General features: G+C 54.2%; 2 protein-coding genes across 7 annotated transcripts in view; both read left to right on the plus strand.

Moving 5' to 3' along the window:
- Sgta (small glutamine rich tetratricopeptide repeat containing alpha) overlaps positions 1 to 12,526 on the plus strand; it is a 15,213-nt gene extending 2,687 nt beyond the window's left edge. Inside the window, exons 2-12 of one of the 2 annotated variants that reach the window (XM_028771625.1) lie at positions 4,053 to 4,188; positions 5,423 to 5,529; positions 5,696 to 5,783; positions 7,044 to 7,143; positions 7,528 to 7,632; positions 7,800 to 7,938; positions 8,485 to 8,547; positions 9,228 to 9,265; positions 10,283 to 10,372; positions 10,546 to 10,668; positions 11,606 to 12,526. In XM_028771625.1, coding sequence (XP_028627458.1) covers positions 4,089 to 4,188; positions 5,423 to 5,529; positions 5,696 to 5,783; positions 7,044 to 7,143; positions 7,528 to 7,632; positions 7,800 to 7,938; positions 8,485 to 8,547; positions 9,228 to 9,265; positions 10,283 to 10,372; positions 10,546 to 10,663 — 948 coding nt within the window. In that variant the 5' untranslated portion in view covers positions 4,053 to 4,088 and the 3' untranslated portion in view covers positions 10,664 to 10,668; positions 11,606 to 12,526. The remainder of the gene's footprint in view (positions 1 to 4,052; positions 4,189 to 5,422; positions 5,530 to 5,695; positions 5,784 to 7,043; positions 7,144 to 7,527; positions 7,633 to 7,799; positions 7,939 to 8,484; positions 8,548 to 9,227; positions 9,266 to 10,282; positions 10,373 to 10,545; positions 10,669 to 11,605) is intronic. The other variant, XM_028771626.1, reaches the window with a different exon arrangement.
- Positions 12,527 to 18,174: 5,648 nt separating this feature from the next.
- Slc39a3 (solute carrier family 39 member 3) overlaps positions 18,175 to 23,132 on the plus strand; it is a 6,170-nt gene continuing 1,212 nt past the window's right edge. Inside the window, exons 1-4 of one of the 5 annotated variants that reach the window (XM_028771749.1) lie at positions 18,185 to 18,278; positions 18,367 to 18,538; positions 19,852 to 19,933; positions 21,175 to 21,506. In XM_028771749.1, the coding sequence (XP_028627582.1) occupies positions 21,297 to 21,506 (210 nt within the window). In that variant the 5' untranslated portion in view covers positions 18,185 to 18,278; positions 18,367 to 18,538; positions 19,852 to 19,933; positions 21,175 to 21,296. Of the gene's footprint in view, positions 18,279 to 18,366; positions 18,539 to 19,128; positions 19,607 to 19,851; positions 19,934 to 21,174; positions 21,507 to 23,132 lie in introns of those variants that run through there. The other 4 variants (XM_028771747.1, XM_028771748.1, XM_028771750.1 and 1 more) reach the window with 4 other exon arrangements.

Here is a 23,132-nt window from a genome sequence, read left to right on the forward strand (position 1 = left end):
ACACACCACATACTCACATAGACACACACACAGACACACCACATACTCACATAGACACACACACAGACACACCACACACTCACATAGACACACACACAGACACACCACACACCACACACTCACATAGACACACTCACATACACACACTATACACTCACATAGCCACACACACATGCACACACACACTGATGCGCTCCTGTACCTGATAATGAAGCACACCTGTAATTGTAGCACTCCAGAGGCAGACATGGGAGGACTGCCCTAAATTTGAGACTAACCAGCGGTTCATATTGAGTGCTGGTGTTAAAATGCAACCCAAGCCCAGTGGCTCCTTACCGTTGAGGCCTCTGTGTAAGTTGTGTGGGTCCCAAGATTGTGTGTGCACCCCGTTTCGTGTGGTAAGGGATTGCCTGTTGGACTGTGCACCCTGGAGAGCCGCTGTCTGAGGTGGTGCTTCGTGGCGAGGTGTTGGCTCCACAGCTGAGCTATGTTCCAAGCCTTCCTGGGGTTTTGTTTTGTCTCCTGCATCCCAGGGCTTCCTGTGTGCTGAGGGACACTCAGCCCACTGGGACTTGGCCCAGGCAGCTTCTCCAGAGTCCTCAGAACAGAGCTGGACTCTGTGACCAAGCCCAGCGCGCGCTGCACTGACCTCCAGGAAAGTTGAGAGGTTGCGGGGACAGGCAGAGACAGTCTGTAGCCCAGGCTGCCTTTATACTTGTGGCAGTCCTCCTGCTTCGGCCTCCCATGTGCTGGGTGGCGGCTGATGGTCAGGCCTGGCTGGGCTGGGGGTTCAGTTGCTGTCTGTGTGTCTAGAGCGTTCCCTGAAGTGATCCTGCTCCTGAGTGTGGGGAGCCAGGAGCTTTGATCCTTCCAAGGATTCAGACCAAAGGTTTATCATAGCGCTTCCTGGCAGCGAGCGTGACTCCCAGCTGTCACCTCCGGTCACATACCAGCCGCCCTGCCGAGGTTAGCCTTGAATTCCTAAGCCTCCCAAGTTCTGGGATGACAGGTATGTGTGGGCATGCTGTGTTTTATTTTTTTGTTTTAAGATTTATTCCTGATTGTGTGCGTGTGTTTGCGAGTGCATTCGTGGGCGCACAGAGCCTGTGGGGGCAGGAGAGGGGCCGGGTCCTCTGAGCTGGAGCTCACAGAGCCTGTGGGGCAGGAGAGGGGCCGGGTCCTCTGAGCTGGAGCCCACAGAGCCTGTGGGGCAGGAGAGGGGCCGGGTCCTCTGAGCTGGAGCCCACAGAACCTGTGGGGCAGGAGAGGGGCTGGGTCCTCTGAGCTGGAGCCCAGGGGTTGTAAGTGACTCATCTAGGTGCTGGGAACCGAACCCAGGCCCTCTGGCAAAGCAGCAGTGCTCCTGAGCAGTGAGCTGTCCTGCCACCTGCTCTGTGTTCTGAGACACACTCAGTGTGCAGTGCAGGCTCAGGCTGGCTTTCAGCTTTGAGCAGCACCCTCGAGTGCCCGAGCTTCAGCCTCTGCTTGGAGACTGTGGGCGTGGCTTAGAGACCTGCCTTCTCAACTCGCCAGCACTGTGGTGTGGATGGCACCTGGGGCTCGGGCTGTCCAGAGCGCTCTGGTCTGGGGTACGAAGACTGAACGAGGCCTGAGGCTGTCTCAGGTTTGGGAGCAGGGTAGGACTGGGGGTGTAGCTCTCAGGTTTTTATCTGGTGTCAGGGGAGGAGGAGGCCGGCCTTGAACTTTGGAAGGTTTGGCGTGCCCTTCCCTCTGTCCTCACAGCAAGTGCACATGTAGGGTCTGCCGAGGTCTTTGAGGTCTGTGTGCTGTGGCATCTGCTTGCCTCGAAGGTGGACACGGACTGTGATTTGCAGAGCTGTTGTGGATGGAGGGAGGCTGGGTGGTTGCAGTCAGGCAGAGGCAGGGCCTGCAGCGTCTCTGGAGTAAAGCCCTCATTGTGTGGCCTCACTTGGCTTTTTAGCTTCTTTGTCCTGGACAGGGGCCTAGGTAAGGACACTTGTGAGCTGTCACAGGCCTAGGTAAGGACACTCGTGAGCTGTGCTGTGTTGGGTTTGGATTTGCACAAGCTAGGATGGAACTTGACTTGTTGAGCTAGCCTCAGACTTTTCCAGCCTCTCCCTGAGACAGGGCACCTCTGACCCTGGAACTAGGTTGGTGGCCAGCAAAACCCAGCCATTCTCCTGTCTCCACTCATGCACCTGGCGCCAAGATTACCACAGCCAGTGTACTGGGTGGGTGCAGGAGATCTGAATGAGGGTCTCCCACCTGCCCACTTGGGCACCTTGCCTGTCCCAAGGTTGGGAGTTTGATTCTCCCGGGAGTAAGCTGGGTTAAGGCAAGGGACAGTGACTCTGAGGCTGAGTGGCATCACTGTGTGTCAGAAAGAACGAGAGGGAACGAGGTGTGCAGACAGCAGCGAGGGGTGGAGGAACTCTGGGGTTGGGTCCTGCCGCTCCCTCACCCCTGTGCCCCACAGACCAGACCATGCCTGGGTGGTGGGCAGCTGCACTCAAAGCTCCCACTGTTCTGAGATAATAGGCCTTTGAGGGCCTTGTCTCTTAGCCAGAAGCCTCCCAACCCCTGCAAGCCTGTGGTGAGAACTGGGCCTCATGACTGCAGAGGGAGGCCAGTGGACACCCCCGAGCGAGGCGATTCATGGCCCAGAGTGTCGTTGGTTCACAGCTGGGTGGGATGGGGTCTTGTCAGGGCCACTGTTCCCTTTCGAGTGGTGACAGTGCCTGCCAGTGGCTGGCCCACAGACCTGTGTTGTCACAGAGGACGTGCACATCAGGTTTGGTACTGCAACAGTGTGGTCCACCCCTTCCCCCAGAGGACCTCCATGTCCTCCGTGGAGGTCAGGTGTTGTCTGGTGGGGCATGCGTCTCTGATCTTTGCTCACTGCACACCGGGAGCTCTCTGGTCAGACATCACTCAGGGTTCCCTGTCTCTAACCCAGCCCTGGGTTATAGCGTACTACCATGCCTAGCTTCACACATGGGTGCCAGGGTTTGAACGCAGATCCTCACATTTGCAAAGCAAACACTGTGCCTTCTAAGCCATCTCCCAGCCCTAGTTATTGTTTATGTCTGTGTGCGTGTGTGAGTGTCATGGCACTGTCCCCGTGATGGTCAGGGGACAGCTCAGGAGTCTGCTCTGTCCTCCGTCTGGGACCCAGTGATGGAGCCATGTTGCCAGACTTGGGACAAGCTCACTTACCCACTAAACCCCCTTTCTAGCCTGCTGGTCCTATTTTTATTCATTTATTTGTTTATTTAGTCAAGGTCTCACCATAGTCTAGGCCAGCCTAGAGCTTGTTGTCCCCCTGCCTCAGGTGCAGAGTGCTGGGATGAGAGGCAAGTCCGAGATGACTGGCAGGCACATGGCAGTGGATGCTGTGTGGAGAGACTTCCTTTCGGAGGAGCTGAAGGTCCAGCTTTGGCCTCTGACTTGACCCCACTCCTCTCATCTGACCCCTAGGTTATGTCCCTGCTAGTCCAGCTGTCCGTCCGTCCGGACCCTGAGGCCAGGTCTCAGCTGGCTGAATTAATGTAGATCATTGCCCCTTGGTGCTGACAGGAGGACAGAGGTTCCTCTGGGTGAAGGAGAGAATTCACTCTTGGACTCTCAGAGCTTGGGTGGTGGCTTCTGAGGGGAGCGGCTATTGCAGGCCCACCCCCGTCTCTGTCTTCATACAGTGGTCCCGTGGGGGAGGGTCTGAAATATCTTCATTATATTAATGTTTTGAGGATAGGGCCCCAAAGTTGGTACATACTAGACTAGAACTAGGGGCTGAGCAGCACCCCGTGGCCTCTGCTGGATTTAAAAGCTTGTTTATCTGTGTGCCTGTGTCTAGGGCAGAGGGTGTAAGATCCCCGGGGCAAGAGCTGAGGCTGCTGTGGGTGTTGAGAACTGAGGTGCAGCCCTGACGCTAGAGCTGACCAGCACAGCGGCCCTGACACTAGAGCTGACCGACGCTCTTGGATCATTTCTGGTAGTGGTCAGGTACCAGGTCAGGGACAGATCTCCCCTCTCTCTGGCTCCTCACCTGACCCTTTGGGCTGTCCCCACAGATCCTGAACAAGCATTGTCACTTCCCCAGCCTTGAGATGGACAACAGGAAGCGCCTGGCCTATGCCATCATCCAGTTCCTGCATGGCCAGCTGCGGCATGGTGGGCTCTCGTCTGACGCCCAGGAGAGCCTAGAGGGTAAGTGTGGGCTGCTGCCTGCCAGCCTCTGCCAGGGCTCGGGACACCAGAGATGTGGGAGGCAGCCAGCACGCACGCCCGGCCTGGCATCTGCACCGTTCCTTGGCTCATGATGGAGTGGCAGATGTCCAACACGCCGCTGGTGCCCTCGCTCCCCTTGCTGCTCTTCTCTGGCTGTAGACAGTCCCCAGTTCCCTGTTGGCAGTGGAGGTACGGTTTCACACTCCTCGGGCCATGTCTCACAGGACGGTGGTTGCTGGGGGCTGCCTCAGTAGCCAGTGGGCCCCTGTGTGGGCCTCCTTTGCTGAGGCCATGGCTGGCACCTCCCTCATTGTGTAGCACTGTTCCTGGGAGACATGACAAGTGCGTTTGCCTCAGACAGGGATAAACCAAAACACAGACAGCGCCAAAGCCCAGCTTAGTCAGCCACTCAGTCAGTCTACTGGGTCACTGACAGGAGCAGAAACCACTCAAAGACCGATGTGACACCAGAGTCCACCCCAGCATGGGTGGCAGCTCCCAAGCCCCAACCCTGGAGCACAGCTCACAGCCTGCAGGCGGTGGGGCAGTTTCTCGGAACTCTGCCCTTCTGAGACTAAGAGCATTCCTTCCTGCTTATGTGTGTGAGAGGGCCTCCTGCGTCTGGTCTGTTTAGAGGCTTCTCACTTCTGTCTTAGCCAGCTTCCCTGCAGCATGGCTGTTTGTCTCCAGGAATTGCAGCTCCACAGAGCAGATCTCACCTCAGAGAAAGATGGCTGCCCTGGGTCTAGGGACACTAGCCTTGCCACAGTGGCTTGCACTGTTCCCAAACTTCAGGCCTTGTGCTGATAGTTCAGGTCAGACCAAGCCCCAGGACTGAGGGCACACCGACCTCAGGCCTCGTGTGCCTGCCTCCTGCTGTCAGGAGCAGACTAGTGTGTCTGAGAGGCTGACTGGAGGTGACTGAAGGACTGAGGTACAGGGCCAGGTGCTTACAGCCCATTTGGAGACACATGAGGGCTAGGCTGGGATTTGGTGTGAAGTCCGGACTCAAACCAAGTATGATAGTGCACACCTGTTATCCCCACACTCAGAAAGTGGTGCAGGTGGGTCAGGGTCTCTGGGGCATGCTTGGCTATGTAGAGAGTTCAAGGGCACCCAGTGCTACATGAGAGAGAGTTTATCTCAAGAACAATAGAAGATGCCAGGGCTCCCTCGGGCTCCAGTGAGGTGGCTTATCTCGTATTCCACACAGTTGCCATCCAGTGTCTGGAGACAGCCTTCGGGGTGACGCTGGAGGACAGTGACCTTGCTCTCCCCCAGACCCTGCCAGAGATATTTGAAGCAGCCACTGCCAGCAAGGTGAGCTTGGGCTTCCCTTGACTGTGCCCACGATGGCAGTGTGCATGGGCGTTTGGACTTCACCGGGTTCCGGCCGTCCTGTGCTGAGACTTGACAGTGCTCTGAGCTGTGTGGCATCCTGCAAGGGCAGGTGTGGCAGGGCACAGTGGGATTGTTTTACCCCTAGCAGGAGATGCCACAGGACCTGAGGAGCCCTGACAGGACACCACCCTCTGAGGAGGACTCAGCTGAGGCAGAGCGCCTCAAAACAGAAGGTGAGGGAGACACGTGTCCCCATGGGACCTGTACAAAGTGCTGAAGGGATGCAGCCCAGGCCAGCTCCTCGGATGGCTTCCAGCACACTGTTAGGCAGTGAGCTACCAGTTGCTTCTACGCCCAGCTTTGGAGCATCCAGTGCCCTATTTTGGTATCTGTGGACATTGCACTTGCACACTCACACACACAGACACACACTCACATACCCCGTTCAGAATAATATATATTTATCCAGTTTTTTTGTTTGTTTGTTTGTTTTGTTTTGTTTTTCGAGACAGGGTTTCTCTGTGTTGTTTTGTTTTGTTTTTCGAGACAGGGTTTCTCTGTGTAGCCCTGGCTGTCCTGGAACTCATTCTGTAGACCAGGCTGGCCTTGAACTCAGAAATCCGCCTGCCTCTGCCCCCCAAGTGCTGGGATTAAAGGTGTGCGCCACCACCGCCCGGCTTTTATCCAGTTTTAAAGTGGCAGAGTCAGTCAAGTCTCTGCGAGTTGAAGCCCAGCCCCATTTACACGGTGCATTTAGGACACCCAGAGCTCCAGCATAAGACTTTGTTCCCAAAACAAAACAAAAAAGGTATTTTAAAAAAATAAAAGAGCCTGGTTCAGTGGCGCACACCTTTAACCCGAGCACTTGGGAGGCAGAAGCAGGAGGATCTCTGTGAGATTGAGGCCAGCCTGGTCTACAGAGTGAGTTCCAGGACAGGCAGGACTTCATAGTGAGACCTTGTCTCAAAAACCCAGAGGAGGAGACAGCCAGCTTCAGGCCTGTGTGGATAATGGAGCTCAGTAAACCCGCCAAACCCGTGCTCAGGCAGAGCCCAGCCCTTCACTGCAGGCCAGGTCTGACTCCCGGAGGCAGCTGGTCTTGGCATTTAACCCAGGCTGACCCCCCTGTCCATGGCTCTGCATGGGATGTGTTTGGCTGGAAAACAAGCTTGTGTAAGCTGGATTCTTGTCATTGTCACCAGATGCTGCAGTGGACCACCATGTCCTCGGCACACATAAACTTAGCATCTGTCCCCAGTACCACATTCACCTGGCTTAGTGTCACATCTGTCATCCCACATGGGGGAGGTGGAGGCAAGGAGGATCAGGAGGATGGCCTCAGATGCATCACCCCTCACCTGAAAAAACATCCCAGTGTGACTGACCTGAGGCTCAGATCTCTCTTTGGGAATCTTAGACCAGAGAAGATAGGTGTATGGGCAGCCTGCAGCAGAATGGGCCAGCCTGGACTCTTCCCCTCTGTCCCTCTGCAGGTAATGAGCAGATGAAGCTGGAGAACTTTGAGGCGGCCGTGCACCTCTATGGCCAGGCCATTGAGCTCAACCCTGCGAATGCCGTCTACTTCTGTAACAGGTGCGGGCGGGCGGGCGGGCGGTGGGCTGGGGTATGGACTGTGCGTGATGACCTACAGCTCTGCATGAAGAGCGGTCAGGTTCGGCGTCATTTTGAGGTGGCATGATGCTCACACAGGGCCCTGAGCTATGTAGTCAGCCCAGCCCAGCAGACAGACAGGACGGCACAGTCGAGCTTGTCCTTGTGTCTCTGGTTGACATGCAGGCCGCTCTTGAGCTGCCGTGATCTCCTTCAGCCTGGTTTAGTTTGGGACATGGTTTCACAGAACCTGCCAAGGCCTGTGTCGGCTTTGAGCCTCTGTGGTCCTAGTCCGCCTTCCTGCCACAAACCAGCTCCTAGAGAGGCCTCCTGTGGAGTCCCCTACTGACAGCTCCCTCTCCCCAGAGCCGCAGCCTACAGCAAACTGGGGAACTACGTGGGGGCTGTGCAGGACTGTGAGCGCGCCATTGGCATCGACCCTGGGTACAGCAAGGCCTATGGCCGGATGGGGTGAGTGCAGCGGGCGGCTGAGGGGCCCTTCCCCTGCGTGGGGCCCTTCCCCTGCATGGCTCTCTGTCCTCTCACGTGACTTCAGTGCTTTCCCAGTCTGGACAGGGTGGGTGGCACCAGGTCCTGATCGGGTCCCCTCGTGGCCCTCTTGGTACTCTTGTCCCCAGCCTTGCGCTGTCCAGCCTGAACAAGCATGCTGAGGCTGTGGCGTACTACAAGAAGGCCCTGGAGCTGGACCCTGACAACGACACGTACAAGTCCAACCTCAAGATTGCAGAGCTGAAGTTACGGGAGGCACCGAGCCCCGTGAGCCCTCTTTCAAGAGGGGGGTGATGGGAGGCCGGGCTGGGATGCCTGGGAGGCTGTGGTTAGAATGGAGGCCAGGAGCCGGGCGGTGGTGGTGCACACCTTTAATCCCAGCACTTGGGAGGCAGAGGCAGGCTGAGTTCGAGGACAGCCTGGTCTACAGAGTGAGTTCCAGAACAGCCTGGGCTACACAGAGAAACCCTCTCTCTCGAAAAAAAAAAAAAAAGAATGGAGGCCAGGGTGATGTTCAGAGTCTAATGTCTAATCATGGGTCCTCAGATGCAGGGCAGCACTGGGCCATGTGGGTCACGGAGCTGGGGACACGCAGCAGAGACCCTCTGTGGTCTGTGACGTGGTAATAGGTGTGATGGTCACAGACATGGTGCAGACTGCCCAGAGTGCTCACAGTGACTGGCAGGCTGGTTGGGACCTGCTGGCAGCACCCTCCCTGAGGGAGTGTAGGGCTTCCTGAGGGTGCAGCCAGTCATCTTCCCCCAGAGAGGCTAACCTGGCTCCACACAGCACTAACTGATGCTTCTCCTGCAGACGGGCGGCGTGGGCAGCTTGGACATCGCTGGCCTTCTGAGCAACCCCCACTTCATCACCATGGTAGGTGCGCCCTCCACTCCCTGCCACCCGGCCAGGGTCCTGCCGCAAGTCTGCCCACAGGGAGTGAACATCACAAGGAGTGAGCATCAGGTGCCCCACTGCAGGCCACCGCTGTGTGAGATGTCCCTGGGCGTCTCACTGTGCTCTGCACTGTACGCTGGTGCTACAGCATCAGCTGGAAGGAGCTGGTTGGCGTCCTTGCTGAATGCATTATTTCTAGAGCAGGACTAGCAGACCATTCTTTATGGGCACGTCCTTAGGAGGTGGGACCACACCTAGCCTTCTCTGCCAGCTGCAGGTGTGGCCGAAGCATCATTTGCACAGTCCAGGGCTCCCCAGGGTGCAAACAGGGCTGTTTGCAAGGCTGAATTCAGCTAGACACGGTGGTACAGCCTGTGAGCCACTAGGGCATTGAGACAGGATGGCCAGTTCAGACCAGCCTGGGTGGTACCCTGACCTTGTCTGACACAGCAGGGGCTTGGGCACAGCTCTGGTGCCCTGTTGGGGGGGGGGGGAGAGAATGGGGGGAGTGAGGACCAGAGCCCACTTCAGCATTGCAGAGGAAGGAACTAGTGTCCTCGAAAGACAGCAGGAGCAGAGAGCACAGCTGCCCAGGGTGTATCTGTCTGGGTCTGCCCAGGGAGGCTCCTGACGCCTGCCTGTGTCTTCTGCTCTCTTAGGCTTCCAGCTTAATGAACAGCCCGCAGCTGCAGCAGCTGTAAGTGACCCGCTCTGGGCCTCTGTGTCCACAGCACAAACTGTCTATTTTCTCTAACTTTTCCTGTATGTGTGTGGCTGTTTTGCCTGTGTGTACGTCTGTGTACTACGTGTGTGCAGTGCCCGGTGTGGCCAGATGTGGGCATCAGGCCCCTGGAGCTGGAGTTAGATGGTCGTGACCGCCTTGTGGGGCACGTGAGCCTGGTCTTTGCCGAGAGCAGCCCGAGCTCTAACTGCAGACCCCTTTCCTATTTAGTTATTAATTCTTAGGTTTTTTTTATTGATTTTGATGAGAGAAAAGCCAAAGTTTTTTTTAATATTGACGTTTTAAGGTAGGTTCCCACTGAGTACGTCTGGCTGGCCTAGAGCTCAGAACGTGGGTGCAGTTGCTTAGTATGTCTGTGGAGTGACACTGTGGCGTTTCGCACTGCGTCTGCTGTCTACTTGGAGAGCCTCTGTCCCATGAGCTGTTGTGTACTCCCCAGATCCCAACAGCCACAAATTTATGTCTCTACATTGCCCTGTTGTGGACATTTCTTATGGTACTCAGGCCTTTTGGGCCTGCCTCTCGCTTTGATACAGCATTCTTGGTGTCCCTTTGAGCTACAGTGTGTGTCAGAGCCATGTTCCTGTTCGGGGCTGTGTCATGAACTGTTTGTCCTGACTACTGTGAACATGGTGGCGCTGGTCTTATTCCCAGATTGAGAGCCCTGGGGCAGCTCCTGCTGGACCAGGGGCAGCTCCGCCTCGCTGAAGCAGGGGCAGGTTTTCCTCTCCAGCCTTACAGGATTTTCTCAACACCAGCCTTGGTGACCCTGGCTTGTTCTCCACGGGGTGTCCAAGGTCTCCTTCACTTCTGGCAACTCCCCACGGTGCCAGTCATGGCTACCACATGTTGACTGACTCAGCTTAGAAACTGAGAAAGAAGGGGGCATGACAGTGGGGCTGGCTGGGAACTGTCTGTGGGTCACGGAGGTGGAGGCCGTGGCTGTGACCGGCTCAGTTCTCTCTCCTGCAGTATGTCGGGCATGATCTCCGGAGGCCACAACCCTCTGGGCACTCCGGGCAGCAGTCCGCAGCAGAGTGACCTGGCCAGCCTCATCCAGGCGTGAGTACTCCTCTTGCTGGCACTGGTGTCTGGGAAGGGGCTGGCACTCATGACCCAGGGGTGAGCGAGGGGGCCCGCAGGAGGGGAGACAGAGGGGAGGGAGTGGGAGGATGGCCTGGTTGAGGCGGCCCAGAGGAGTGGGGCAGCACGGTCTGTCTCCTGGGTATACGCAGGGGCCAGCAGTTTGCACAGCAGATGCAGCAGCAGAACCCAGAGTTCGTGGAGCAAATCCGGAGCCAGGTAGTGCGCAGCCGGACACCCAGCGCCAGCCACGAGGAACAGCAAGAGTGACAATGGTGAGACCCATGTCTAGCCTGTCCTCATCTGTCTAGCACAGCAGAACTACGGGGGACTTTCTGTACAGAACCCCACTTTTACCATTTTGTCATTTTAGAAAATATTTTCATTTACTTATTTCATGTTTGTGATTACACTGCTTCTCTATTCAGACACACTAGAAGAGGGCATCGGATCCCATTACAGATGGTTGTGAGCCACCGTGTAGTTGCTGGGAATTGAACTCAGGACCTTTGGAAGAGCAGTCAGTGCTCTTAACCGCTGAGCCATCTCTCCAGCCCCATTTTAGGTGAACCTAGGGCTTTGTATGTGCAGGTGCTCCTCCCTGACCACACTCCCAGCCCCTCATGTCGAGGGCTCCACCCCTGACCCTCACTGGAGGATTCTGGGGGACTCAACCCTTGAACACACCCCTGGCCTTTTTCTAGGGGGGAACTTGGGGTGGAGCTGGACCCCTGATCATGCCCCCAGCTCTGTTTTTGTTCTTGTATTCATGTGTTTGTGTGCATGGACATGTACGACCATGGGCAGCCTTGAGTGGTGGTCCTCAGACCACCTTTGACACTCTCTGGCCCAGAGCCGTGTTAAGTGCTTCAAGCCTCTTGTATGGCTAGCGGTGTCCAGGGACACCCTGTCTGTGGTCCCACCTCCCCCACTGCACTTGCAGCTCATTTCCACTGCCTGACTATCGAATGGTTCCTGAGGCGGAGTGCACTTCACCAGTTCTGATGTTCAGTTTTGTATTGTTTTGGTTTCAAGTTGCCAAAACTGTTCCCAAATTCCTGATGCTCCTGCCTCCTCCTCTAGAGTGCTGGATGACAGGTGTGTGCCACCACATTTAGATAGCAAAAGTTTTACTGAAGCCATGGCACCTCTGGGTGTCCCTCGCTGAGCTCCTTTTCTGGCTATGACTCACTGCCTGTCTTCTGTCTGCAGCTGACCCGAGTGGTCCCTTCGCTCCACGGCCTCCTGGTGTTTTAGCATTTTCTCCGTCGGGCAGCTCAAGAGAGAAACTGGACCTGCATGTTAAGACGGACTCATCCCCCGCCTCGTGTCTGTCTTCATCCTTTCCTTATGTGTTTTGTATTCTTACTGGCCGCACACCTTTCTGGAAGAGTCTGCAGAGGACTACCTACATACCAGCACCAGTTCCTCCAGCCACCTAGGGACGCTGCAGGGAGGGGTTGGAGTGGGCCCTTGGGTCGCAGGCCCCACCCTACCGGGTCCCTCCTAAGGGACTTGAGTAGCTGACTCTCATTCCCCTGGGAAGTGTCCACTGCCAGCCCCAGCTGGGTGCCAGCGTCCCACGCCTACGCTTGGATTGCAGGTTCCAACAGGTGCCCTGGCCTGCCTTATTCCAGTGTCCTGTGCCACACAGAACTGAGGCCTGTGACCTCTGCCCAGCATGTGGCCATCTGTGTCTTGTCTTCCCAGCTCCTCCGTCTTCACAGCATCAGCTAGTCCTAGTTTTGTGTCCAGTCTGGCTCCATTATCAGCCTGGGTGGCACACATGGACATGAACCCATCTGTGCCCGTCCTGTCCTTGACCTCGAGGGAATGCAGTGTCTGGGGGTGGCAGGGAGCTTTGGGTATTGGCCCTTGGGTTGTGCCATCAGCCCTGAAACAGCCACCAGAGCCATCTGTGTTCGGTCAGTCTGTCCAGTGAGGATGTGGATATCCCCACACCCAAGATCACAGGACTGCTGAACCGGCAGGGGGTCACGATGGCATCGGGCTGGGGCAGGTAGTGTCAGAGCTGTGTGTGTCATAGGTTGCCAGTAGGAAGATGGGCCCAGAGGGCAGCAGTGCCCCCTTGGGCACAAACTTCCTTGGGAATAAAGACAGTGATGATGCTCAGCTCTCCGTGCCAGCCTCTGAGCCCCTCTGCCCTGAGAGCTAGCTAAGATCCCACAGCATGGCGGGTGGGGCAGTCTGTCTGGCATGCAGGACAGGTGACAAGACCTCGGATGCAGTTGGTGTGGGCTCTAGTGATTGTAGCCTGGACACTGCACGGGAAAGGAAGTTCCTGCCCTCCCAACCTGAGGGCCAGGCAGCAGGGGTCATGGGATTCTGTGGGGACCTACTGTCAGTTTCCGTAGATGACAGGAAGTCATGGGCTGCGGGCTTGTGGCTGAGGGCACAGGCTCACTGAGACAGGCAGTGTGGGGGACCCCAGCTTCTGGGACCAGTCTCCAGAGTGGATAACCCTGGGGTTGTTACCCCATGGTAACCATGGGGGTGTGTGTGGTCCGTCCTCTCCCAGCAATGGGACTACGGTCATCAGGGTTAGTGGTAAATGCCCTTACCAGCCTGGTCGTTGTGGCTGGCCCACGCTGGAGGACTTCGACCCACTTATGTGAAGATCTTTATTTGGGAGGGAAAGCAAGAAATAGAACATAGTCAAATGAAGCCTTGTTTCTCAAAGGTGGCCTGTGTCTCAGGCTTTCCAGATGACTCAATCCAGCAGCATCCTGTTTTTCAAGGATTGCCAACAGAAGCCAAGCGCTGACTTCCAGTTCAGCCTCTGCCTAGAGCCTTGAGACCTGACAGTAGTTGGGTTTCTTCCCTGAGATATGCTGTTTATGTACAGCCCAGGCTAGCCATGAACTGGGGAATCCTGCTGCAACCTGAGTGCTAGGATGAGAGGCCCGAGTCTCCACACACAGCTGAAATTCAGCATTACAGTCACAAGAAGGCTCAACACAGGTCAGGGGCTCAGGTGAGTTTCTCTAGCACTCAGGAGGAGGAGTTGGGGAGTTAGGAGTTCAAGGCCACCCTTAGCCAAGATGGGCTCACCCAGCAAATGCTTCTGTACTTGAATGGTGTAGGCCCTAAAAGCTTTGTGACATCCCTCTCTGCTGACACCTTGAGGGTCCCTGTAGTGGGATACAGGCTGCCTTGGGAGCACAAGTTGTGGACACTGGGCCTTATCTAGGGATGCCTGGCTGTTTGACACTGGAGTCCCCTCCTGGAGTGGGTATAGGCCCGGGAGATGGAAGGGCCACAGACATCTTAGAACAGCTTGGAGCACCTGTCCCATCTCCAGCATATCAGAAGCCCTGGGTTGGGTTGAATTTAGTTTTTCAAGACTTAAGATTTCTCTGCGTGTCCCTGCCTTTCATGAAACTTTCTATAGACCAGGCTGGCCTTGAACTTAGATCCCTTTAGGCATATTTTTCCAACCTCTTTAGCCCACCAGAGGTAGTGGAAGACGAGTGCATCAGATCCCGTTACAGATGGTAGGTACCACATGGTTGCTGGGAATTGAACTCAGGACCTCTGGAAGGGCAGTCAGTGCTCTTAACTGCTGAGCCATCTTTTCAGAGCACCCAGGTTGTGTTCCCAGTGCTTACATGGCTCCTCACAACTGTAAGTTCCAGTGGGTGCGATGCCCCCTCTGGCTTCCTGCAGCACTGCAAATGGTGTGCAAACATGTAAGAACACCCATGCGCAGAAGGAAATAAATTCAATCCCAACACTGGAGAGGCACTGGCAGATGCATCGCTATGAATTCGAGGCCAGCCTGGTCTACATAGTGAGTTCTAGGACAGCCATGCTACATATATAGTGAGGCCTTGGCCCAAAGAAAAAGACCAGTTAACGGTTGTGTGGGCCTCCTTTTGTCTCTGCCCCCTTGACAAAATGTTTCAAAATAGGAACCCAACCTAGAGAGGTTGGGGCTGTTCCAAGTGTGGCCAGCAGGGGGCTCTGCACCTCAGCTTCCTGAGGCCTCACCTGGTCCTGCATCAGGACCAGCTTGATGGGCAAAGCTACAGCTTAGCCATTGGGCCTGCATCCTAGACACACTCCTGGTGTCCAGTTAGGAGCCTTACACTCTTGGAACAAGTTATCCTTACAGGAATAAGAAAACGTCTCTTGAGCCGGGCGGTGGTGGCGCACGCCTTTAGTCCCAGCACTTGGGAGGCAGAGGCAGGCGGATTTCTGAGTTCAAGGCCAGCCTGGTCTACAGAGTGAGTTCCAGGACAGCCCGGACTATAAAGAGAAACCCTGTCTCGAAAAACCAAAAAAAGAAAAAAGAAAAGAAAAGAAAACGTCTCTCTAGCCTAAAGTGGCTCAGCTGGCCACCCATGCACAAGTCACAGAGGGACCCTGACAGGACCTGGCTGGCACAGGCTCACAGACAACAAACTCCCTACAGGAGCTGGGGCCTGCAGATGAACATGCACAGTGCTGCCAGAAAGGTCATTCTCAGGGCTATGAGCTCCGTTGGGAGACTGGTTTGCACTCCCCGTTCCGTTCAAGGTCCAAACTACTGAACCATCTCAGCACTAGGGAGGCTGAGGCAGGAGGATCAAAACTGCAAGGCCAAACTTAGGCCTACAGACCCAAGCCCTATTCCAAAATTCAAACAAAAAAGGTCAACAGTTTGCGTGTTCACTGGTGGCTAGACTAAGCCTCCTTCCTCCTGTTACTATTAGCTGTGTCCCTCTGGGGGTCGTGATGATAAACATTCATGTGACCTTAGCCACAGACTTCTCAGTACCCTGTACAGTTGAACTCCTCTGCAGCCCCAGCCACACTGTGGGATGTTCTCCTTTGCTCTGCCTTTTCCTAGAATGTTTTGGAGTTACAGTCCCTGCGCATTCTCTTGTGTGTTTGGGTTCCCTTAACACAAGGCTGGAGGGATTCAAGCTGCATGTTGTTCAGTCATTTTGGTTGCTGCATACTATTCCACTACCTACTCCTCAATGGATCCTAGGGTTTTCAGCTTGCAGACTCCAGTATATATTAATTATATATATTAATTAATATTAATTATTGGTTTTTCGAGACAGGGTTTCTCTGTGTAGCCCCGGCTGTCCTGGAACTCACTCTGTAGACCAGGCTGGCCTCCAACTCAGAAATCCGCCTGCTTCTGCCTCCCAAGTGCTGGGATTAAATTCGTGCACCACCACCACCCGGCCAAGGCAACTCTTATAAAGACAAACCTTTAATTGGGGGTGGCTTACAGGTTTGGAGGTTCAGTCCATTATCATCATGGCAGGAAGCATGGCAGCATCCAGGCAGGCATGGTGAGGACCAGCCAAGAGTTCTATATCTTGATCTGAAAACAGCCAGGAGGAGACTGAAATTCCACACTGGGCAGAGTTTGAGCAGGGAGACCTCAAAGCCTGCCCCACAATTCCTCCAACAAGGTCACACCTCCTAATAGTGCCACTCCCTATGGCCAAGCATTCAAATACATAAATGTATGGTGGCCATACCTATTCAAACTACCACAATCTTTCTGTGTAACCCCGAATGTCCTGGAACTTGCTATTAAATCAGGCTGGTCTTGAACTCATAGAGGTCTACCTGCCTCTATCCTGAATGCTGGGAGAAAAGTTTTGCACTACTATGCCTGGCTAATCCCAGCACTTACAAAGTAAATATTGCAATTCTTATTACTTCGTGTATGTTTGCACAGCGAGGGTGCAGACACCTGTGTGAACATGTCATGTGTTCGGAGGGCAGAGAACAACTTCAGAGTCTGTCCTATTTTTCCAACCCTGGATGGTCCCAGGCATTGCAATCAGGTCACTAGTCTTGTGAGCCAAGTTCCTTTGACCCACTGACCCATTTCAATGTCTCCCTAGCCCTTCCCTGTAGGGCATCATGTGGTCTTGCCTGGCCTTGACCTTAAGAATGAACCAAGGCTGACCTCGTCTTCCTGCCTCAATTTTCCAAGTGTTAGGATGGCAGGTATATGTCATTATTTCTTCTAGGCCTTTAAAAAAAAGATAAGTTGGTTGTGTTATCCCAGGAGTTGGCAGGCAGAAGCAGGCAGATCTCTGAATTTGAGGCCAGCCTGGTCTATAAAGCAAGTTCTATGACAGCCAAGGCTACACAGAGAAATCTTGTCCAAATAAAACAAAACTAACAAAAAATTAATCCATCCAGGATGCTTGTTATAGTGGATGAACTTGGGCCATATTTGCTCCCAATCTTTGGGTGAACATGTACTAGTTTCTGTTGACCAGATACACAGGGGTGCACCTGTACTATCTTTTAGCCAAGGATGAGAAAGTCCCTAGGCTTCACTGTCCTTCACACAACGGCTTTAAATCTGCTAGAAAATGACGTTTATCTGGAAATACCCCCTCTACAGCAGCATTCAAGCAGATCTAACTAATCCAGACAAAGGAATACCATTTAGCAATTAGAAAGAAACGAGGGCTGGATGCGTAGCTCAGCAGTGAAGAGGGCTGACTGGCCGCTCCTGCAGAGAATGCAAGTTCGGTTTACACATTGCAGCTCAGGACCACCTGTGACCCTGATCCAAGGGCATGCAACACTTTCCTCTGACCTCTTTGGGCACCAGGGACATGCATGGCGCATAGGCAGACACGCAGGCAAAGCACTCATACACATAAAATCAAACCAAATAAATCTTTTAAAACTAAGTAAATAAGATGGGCAATGGTGGCACATATTTTTATTTTGAGCATTCTGGGAGGCAGAGGCAGGGAGATCTCTGAGTTTGAGGCCAGCCTGGTCTATAGAGTGAGTTCTAGGACAGCCAACCAAATAAATAAGTGAACATATAAGAAGCTCATGCCACACACATCAGGGCACCCTCGTGTGTTAGTGTGCCTTGCTTGGTTGTTTTGATACAGTGTCTCACTGTGTAGGCCAGTCCTGGAATACATGGGTCTTCTGCTCCAGCCTCCTGAGTTTTGGGTTGACAGACATACATCACCATGTGTAAAAAAAAAAATGTTCTGTAAAGCTTTGATCTGCAGTGAACACAGAAGCTTCTTTGCAATTTTTGTTCTCTAGCATGGTAAAACCACTGTTTGCATAGCACTGTTTACATAGCATTGTGTGAGGTACTCTAGACACAGCAGGAGGCCAGGTATGGTATAGTGGCTCACACCTGCAATCCAAGCACTCGGGAAGCTGATGCAGGAGAATTCTGAGCTATCTGCATATCATCTAACCTGGGATGTCCAGCAAGTCCGTGGCTCAAACAAATAAATGAATATAAAAATAAGGCATACTGTGTGGTGTCTGTAGGTTCTACTCAGGTGCCATGTCACTTCAGGAGACACTTCCTGGGCTGCAGGTATGGGTACAGTTGTTGTTAACTGTAGTGATTAAGGAGCACAGTAGCTCTCTTGAGCTTGAATCTATCTGGCTATCAACAAATGTTTGGTGGACGCCTGTATCATCTTCTTAAGCTACGAGGAAGGACTTCAAGAATGTTCCATTCGCTGTAGGAAATCCCTTCCTGCCAAGCCTCCATCCACACTCACTTAGTACCACGCGACCCTGGACAGCTCCGAGATTTAGGCCCTCCTTCCGGAACCATGTCACTAAGTACGTGTTTCCTATCGGAATCATTTGGTAGCTCCACTCAAGTTTAGAAAGGAGAAAACTGCTTTCCGGAGCCGGTAGGCGTTGCAGAATGATTGACAGCAGTTGCGGCCAATAGACTGTGAGTTCTGTCGAGTGGCACTGACGATGTCCAATAGATGCTGACGTGGGCGGGGCGTAGGCAGTGGCTCGCAGCCCCGGGGGGTCTCTGCTGGTCCGCTGCGGCAGGGTCCGGATCGCGGGGCAGTTGGCGGCAGGTGGCACTGGCTGGAGGCCCGAGGGGCTGTCAGAGGTACAAGAGGGGTCTGGGCGTGGCGGGGACGGGTCGTGACAGGGCGGAGCCGAGGGGGGCCTGGCCGACTGCGCCTGCCTGTTCACAGAGTCCTTGCTCAGAGAGAGAGGTTGCGTGGAGCACACAGTAGGCGCTCAATAAATGCTTAAGGAAAGACCGAGCTTGTCGCCCCGCCAGCCCTGGCCCGACTGGCCCGATTCTGAAAGCACCTGTGGTGTCCCTGCCCCACCCGGTCTTCTAGCATCAATTCGGCGCCTATGGTATGCACTTCGCCTTGTGTTCACAGCAGCGGAGGGAAGGACTTTAAGGGAGTTATTTTTGTTTTTTTTTTTTAAATTGTATTAATTATGTCCTTTATAATATTCCTTTACAGCATTCTAATTTTAAAGTTTAACTTAATTTTAACGTTATTTATTTCATCCTAATTCACTTAATTTTCTTTCGTTTTTTTTTTCATTTTTTAAATTTATTTTTTAAAAATTTATTGTATGTGTCTGTGTTTATGCACATGTGTGTAGTGCCCAAAGTAGCCAGAAGAGGGAATAGATCCCTTCGGGCTAGAATGAAACCCAGGTCGACTGCAAAAACAGCCGGTGCTCTCAACTACTGAGCTGCCTCTGTGGCTACTATTTTATTTACTTACTTACTTACTTACTTATTTATGTTTCTTTTCAAGTCAGGGTTTCTTTTTGTAAGCCTGGCTGTCCTGGAACTCAGTCTGTAGACCAAGCTTGCATCAAACACAGAGATCTGCCTACCTCTGCCGCCCAAGTGCTGGGAGTAAAAGTCTGCGTATTTACTGGGGAGGGTGGTGTGGGGGTCAGAAGACAGCTGTGGGTCCCAGGATCTCCCTTGGGTCCTCAAGCTTGGCACAGGCACCTTTACCTTGTGAGCTTTGTTTTATTCCTTTGTACCATTTTTAACTGAATTTTATTTTTACTTTTTGTTGTATTACTTTATTCTGAGGTAGAGTCTCCTCAGTGTCCAGGCTAGTGTCAAATGTGTGGCCATCGTCCCGCCTCACCCTCCCACACATATCCCTTCAGACCCTGTGTGCACACGTGGGAGACCAGACATTAAAGGCAGTGTCTCCTTTGATCACTCCCATAACTGAAAATTTTACATCTATGTGTGTTTTACTTGTTTTCATGGCTGTGCACCACATATGTGTCTGGTGCCTGCAGAGGCCAGAAGGGCCATTGGATCCCCAGGAGCTGGAGTTACAGGTGGTTGTGGCCCACCATTGGATGCTGGGAACCAAACCCAGTTCCTCCGGAAAGGCACCCAGTGCTTTGACCATTGATCAACCTCCAGCCTCCGCTTACATAGTGAGCAGGGGCTCCCACTCGAGCCTAGAGCTGCTGACTGGGCCAGGGTGGCTGGGTAGCATGTCCCTGTGATCCAGTCCCCACCTCCACAGTCCCAGGACAACTCAGATATATACAGTCCTTCTGGTGTAGTAGAAGGGCCAGGGCCAGGCGGGCACAGGATGGCTGTGACTGCAGAGGGTGAGCGGGGCTGACAGCAGCCAAGAGGGAAGCGGCTTCATTCCTAATGGCCTGTGCTTTGTGAGGCAGGAGAACAACCCTACGTTTTGACCACCACATCCACTGAGCCAGCCGTCACCTTGCCCCTGCTCTGCTCCCAGCCTCAAGGTGGGTACCAGGGATGCAGCTGGGCGCACGGTACATGGTGGAAGATCCAGGGGTGTGGGGGTGGGGTGGGCGTGTTCCAGGGAGAGGAAGTGGTCTGTGTAAAACCCTGGGGCTGCCACAGTCTTGGTAGTCAAGACTCTGGCAGGCTGGTGTGAGCTGAGTTGACCCCAGGTATGGAAGGCAGCCTTGGGGTAACAGGTTGAGATTCTCTGTCAGGGCAGCAACACTCACGAGAGTGTTCTGGCAACAACCACAGCGTCCCGTGCATGTGCTTAACTTGGAAGCCACCCAGCTCAGGTAGTGACTGAGCGCCTGGCGGCAGGGAGCCAGGTGCTAAGTAGGATTCAGTTCCCTGCGCCCTGCGTGAATGTGTGTCTGTGCATGTGTGTGTGAATGTGCACATGTGTGTGAATGTGTGTCTGTGTGCATGTGTGTGAATGTGCATGTGCACATGTGTGTGAATGTGTGTCTGTGCATGTGTGTGTGCATGTGCACATGTGTGTGAATGTGTGTCTGTGTGTATGTGTGTGACTGTGCATGTGCACATGTGTTTGAATGTGTGTCTGTGTGCATGTGTGTGACTGTGCATGTGCACATGTGTGTGAATGTGTGTCTGTGTGCATGTGTGTGACTGTGCATGTGCACATATGTGTGAATGTGTGTCTGTGTGCATGTGTGTGTGAATGTGCACATGTGTGTGAGTGTGTGTCTGTGTGCATGTGTGTGACAGTGCATGTGCACATGTGTGTGAATGTGTGTCTGTGTGCATGTGTGTGTGAATGTGCATATATGTGTGAGTGTGTGTCTGTGTGCATGTGTGTGTGACGGTGCATGTGCACATGTGTGTGAATGTGCACATGTGTGTGAGCCTGTGCATGTGTGTGTGCATGTATGTGAATGTGTGCGTGTACTGAAAGCCAGAGGTAAGACCCAGTGTCTTCTTCAGTTGCTTTCCACCCTAGTTCTAGAGTCGGGCTCTCGTGAACCTGGAGCTCACTGGTTCGTGGCGGCTGGCTGCCAGCAGGCCCCAGGCAGCCTCCTGTCTGAGGTCCTCACACTGTAGCACAAGCCCGTCCTGCCTGTGCCACCTCCCCAGCCCTGTGTCCTCATCTTAAGTTACACAAGCATGTATTCCCATGTCTGTGAGTCCGAGAGTGGACAGAGGAGTGGGCCCAGGGTGGCTGGCTCGTCACCACCACTACTAGTGACCACACAGCTGCCATGTCCTCCCTGTCTCACAGCTGCCGAGCAGAGCCATGCGTGTCTGGCCCTGCGACTGGGGCCGGTAGCCCCCACAGGCTGTGGTGTGTGACTCCGTTGGTTCTTTGGCCCTGTCGAGACCGGTGTGACACAGGCGGCCACCATGACGCAGCTCCTGGTGGCCAAGGCCCTCTGCATGGTGGGCGTGTTCTTCTTCATGCTGCTGGGCTCTCTGCTGCCTGTGAAGGTCATCGAGGCCGACTCTGAGAAGGCCCACCGCTCCAAGAAGGTCCTCTCCCTCTGTAACACCTTTGGGGGTGGCGTCTTCCTGGCTACATGCTTTAATGCACTGCTACCTGCAGTGAGGGATAAGGTGAGGCCCCAGTGGGGAGCTGGGGGGTTGTGGGGCTCAGGCGCATGTGCACGCGCACTGTGTGACAGCCAGAGGTCGGTGCCGTCTTAGTCCTGTTCACCTCGTTTTCTGGGACAGGGTCTTATTGAACTTGGAGTTTACTTCTGCAGAGGAGGCCAGGAAGCCCCAGGGGTCCCTCTGCCTCTGCCCTCTGCACCGGCTGTGCTTACAGGAATGTGCTACCACACCCAGTTTTTCAGGTGGGCGCTGGTGTTACAGCTCAGGTCTTCATGCTTGTGTGGCAAAGCATACCAGCATCTCCCAAGCTACAGAGGATTTCAATACAGATGCCCGAGGAAGACATACAGGGAGCAGAAAGCAAATTGCTGTGTGACCTTATGCCTTCCCTCTCTGAGCCTTATCTACCTGGGCACTGGGCCATCCCACTGGTGAGCCAGTAGGTGGTAGATTTCAGGCAGAGCAGTTGCCCACACCAGAGTCCACAGGCCATGTGCAGTCGCTCCTGTTGGTTCCTCTCCGTTGGCTCTTGCTGCATAACAGACTGTGGCAGACACAGCCTGGCGTGTCTCCTCATGCTTCCTGTGGGCCAGGCAGTAGTCTGAGCAGGGACCTGAGCACAGTCCTCAGGGACCCAGGAGACAGACACCAGGACACATTCCGGCCTACACTCCCATCTCAATGGGCATCTGGAGGTGGCCAGGTTCACATCCGGGCCACTTGTGAACCCTGGGTCCCATCTCACTGGCTGTGGTGGGAGAGGCCCCAGACTGTCACCCTCAGTATGGCTGCATGGGACATGCACAGGGTGGAAGATGGTGGAACCTTCTTCAGGTGACGGTTGTATCTGACACTGTAGAGTTAGTGAGGGCTGCCAGCTCTGCATATGTGAAGGGAGTCCTAGCAGACCTGGGTGGGCGTCCCAGTTGGGACCTCGGTCCTGTAGCCTGGGAAAGCCTCTGTCAAGAAGACTGGGGCTGGGGCATTCTTGGCCAGAAGTGAGCAAGGCTTCCTGCTGCTGGCCCTCGGTAAGGCCCCAGCTCACTGCAGGCTACAGTGGCTACTGTCTGTGCCAGTGAGGGGTCTGAGGTGACCTGCCGAAGCCTCCTTATGCTGTGCCTGGGCCCGAGTCCCCTTCCTGCATTTGTGGTGTACCCAGCACCTCACTTCCACCGCCCAGGCCAGAACTTGTGGGGTGGCCTCGGGTGTACACTTGACAGCTCACCTGTGTAGGGCTGAGCTCCAGGAGTCCTTTGCAGCAAGCACAGTTCACAGTGCTGTCTCTCAGGGCTGGAATCATCTCTGGGAACAGCCCAGGCAAGGCCAGCCAGCAATGTTGTCTGCTGGTTCTCGGGCACTGGCTTCCCTTCCGGTTTGTAAGTATTCAGTGCGTGTGTGTGTATGTGCACAAGCTCATGTGGAGACGAGAGGCTTTCTGCCTTCCTTCCTGTGGGTCCCAAGGGCTTTGAGCTCAGGCTGTCACGCTGCCAAGTGTCTTGACCCGTGAGCCATCTCCCCAGCCGCTCCTCTTTTTTTTTTTTTTTTTTCCTGTTAAAAATGTGTTTTTGGCAATGCTGGGAATGGAAGCAGCGCAAGACGGAGCTGAGCCTCTCAGCCTTGCTCTGGGGG

The sequence above is a fragment of the Grammomys surdaster genome, unplaced genomic scaffold (assembly GCF_004785775.1).
Source record: "Grammomys surdaster isolate TR1022 unplaced genomic scaffold, NIH_TR_1.0 209, whole genome shotgun sequence".
In the NCBI taxonomy this organism is placed as follows: Eukaryota; Metazoa; Chordata; class Mammalia; order Rodentia; family Muridae; genus Grammomys; species Grammomys surdaster.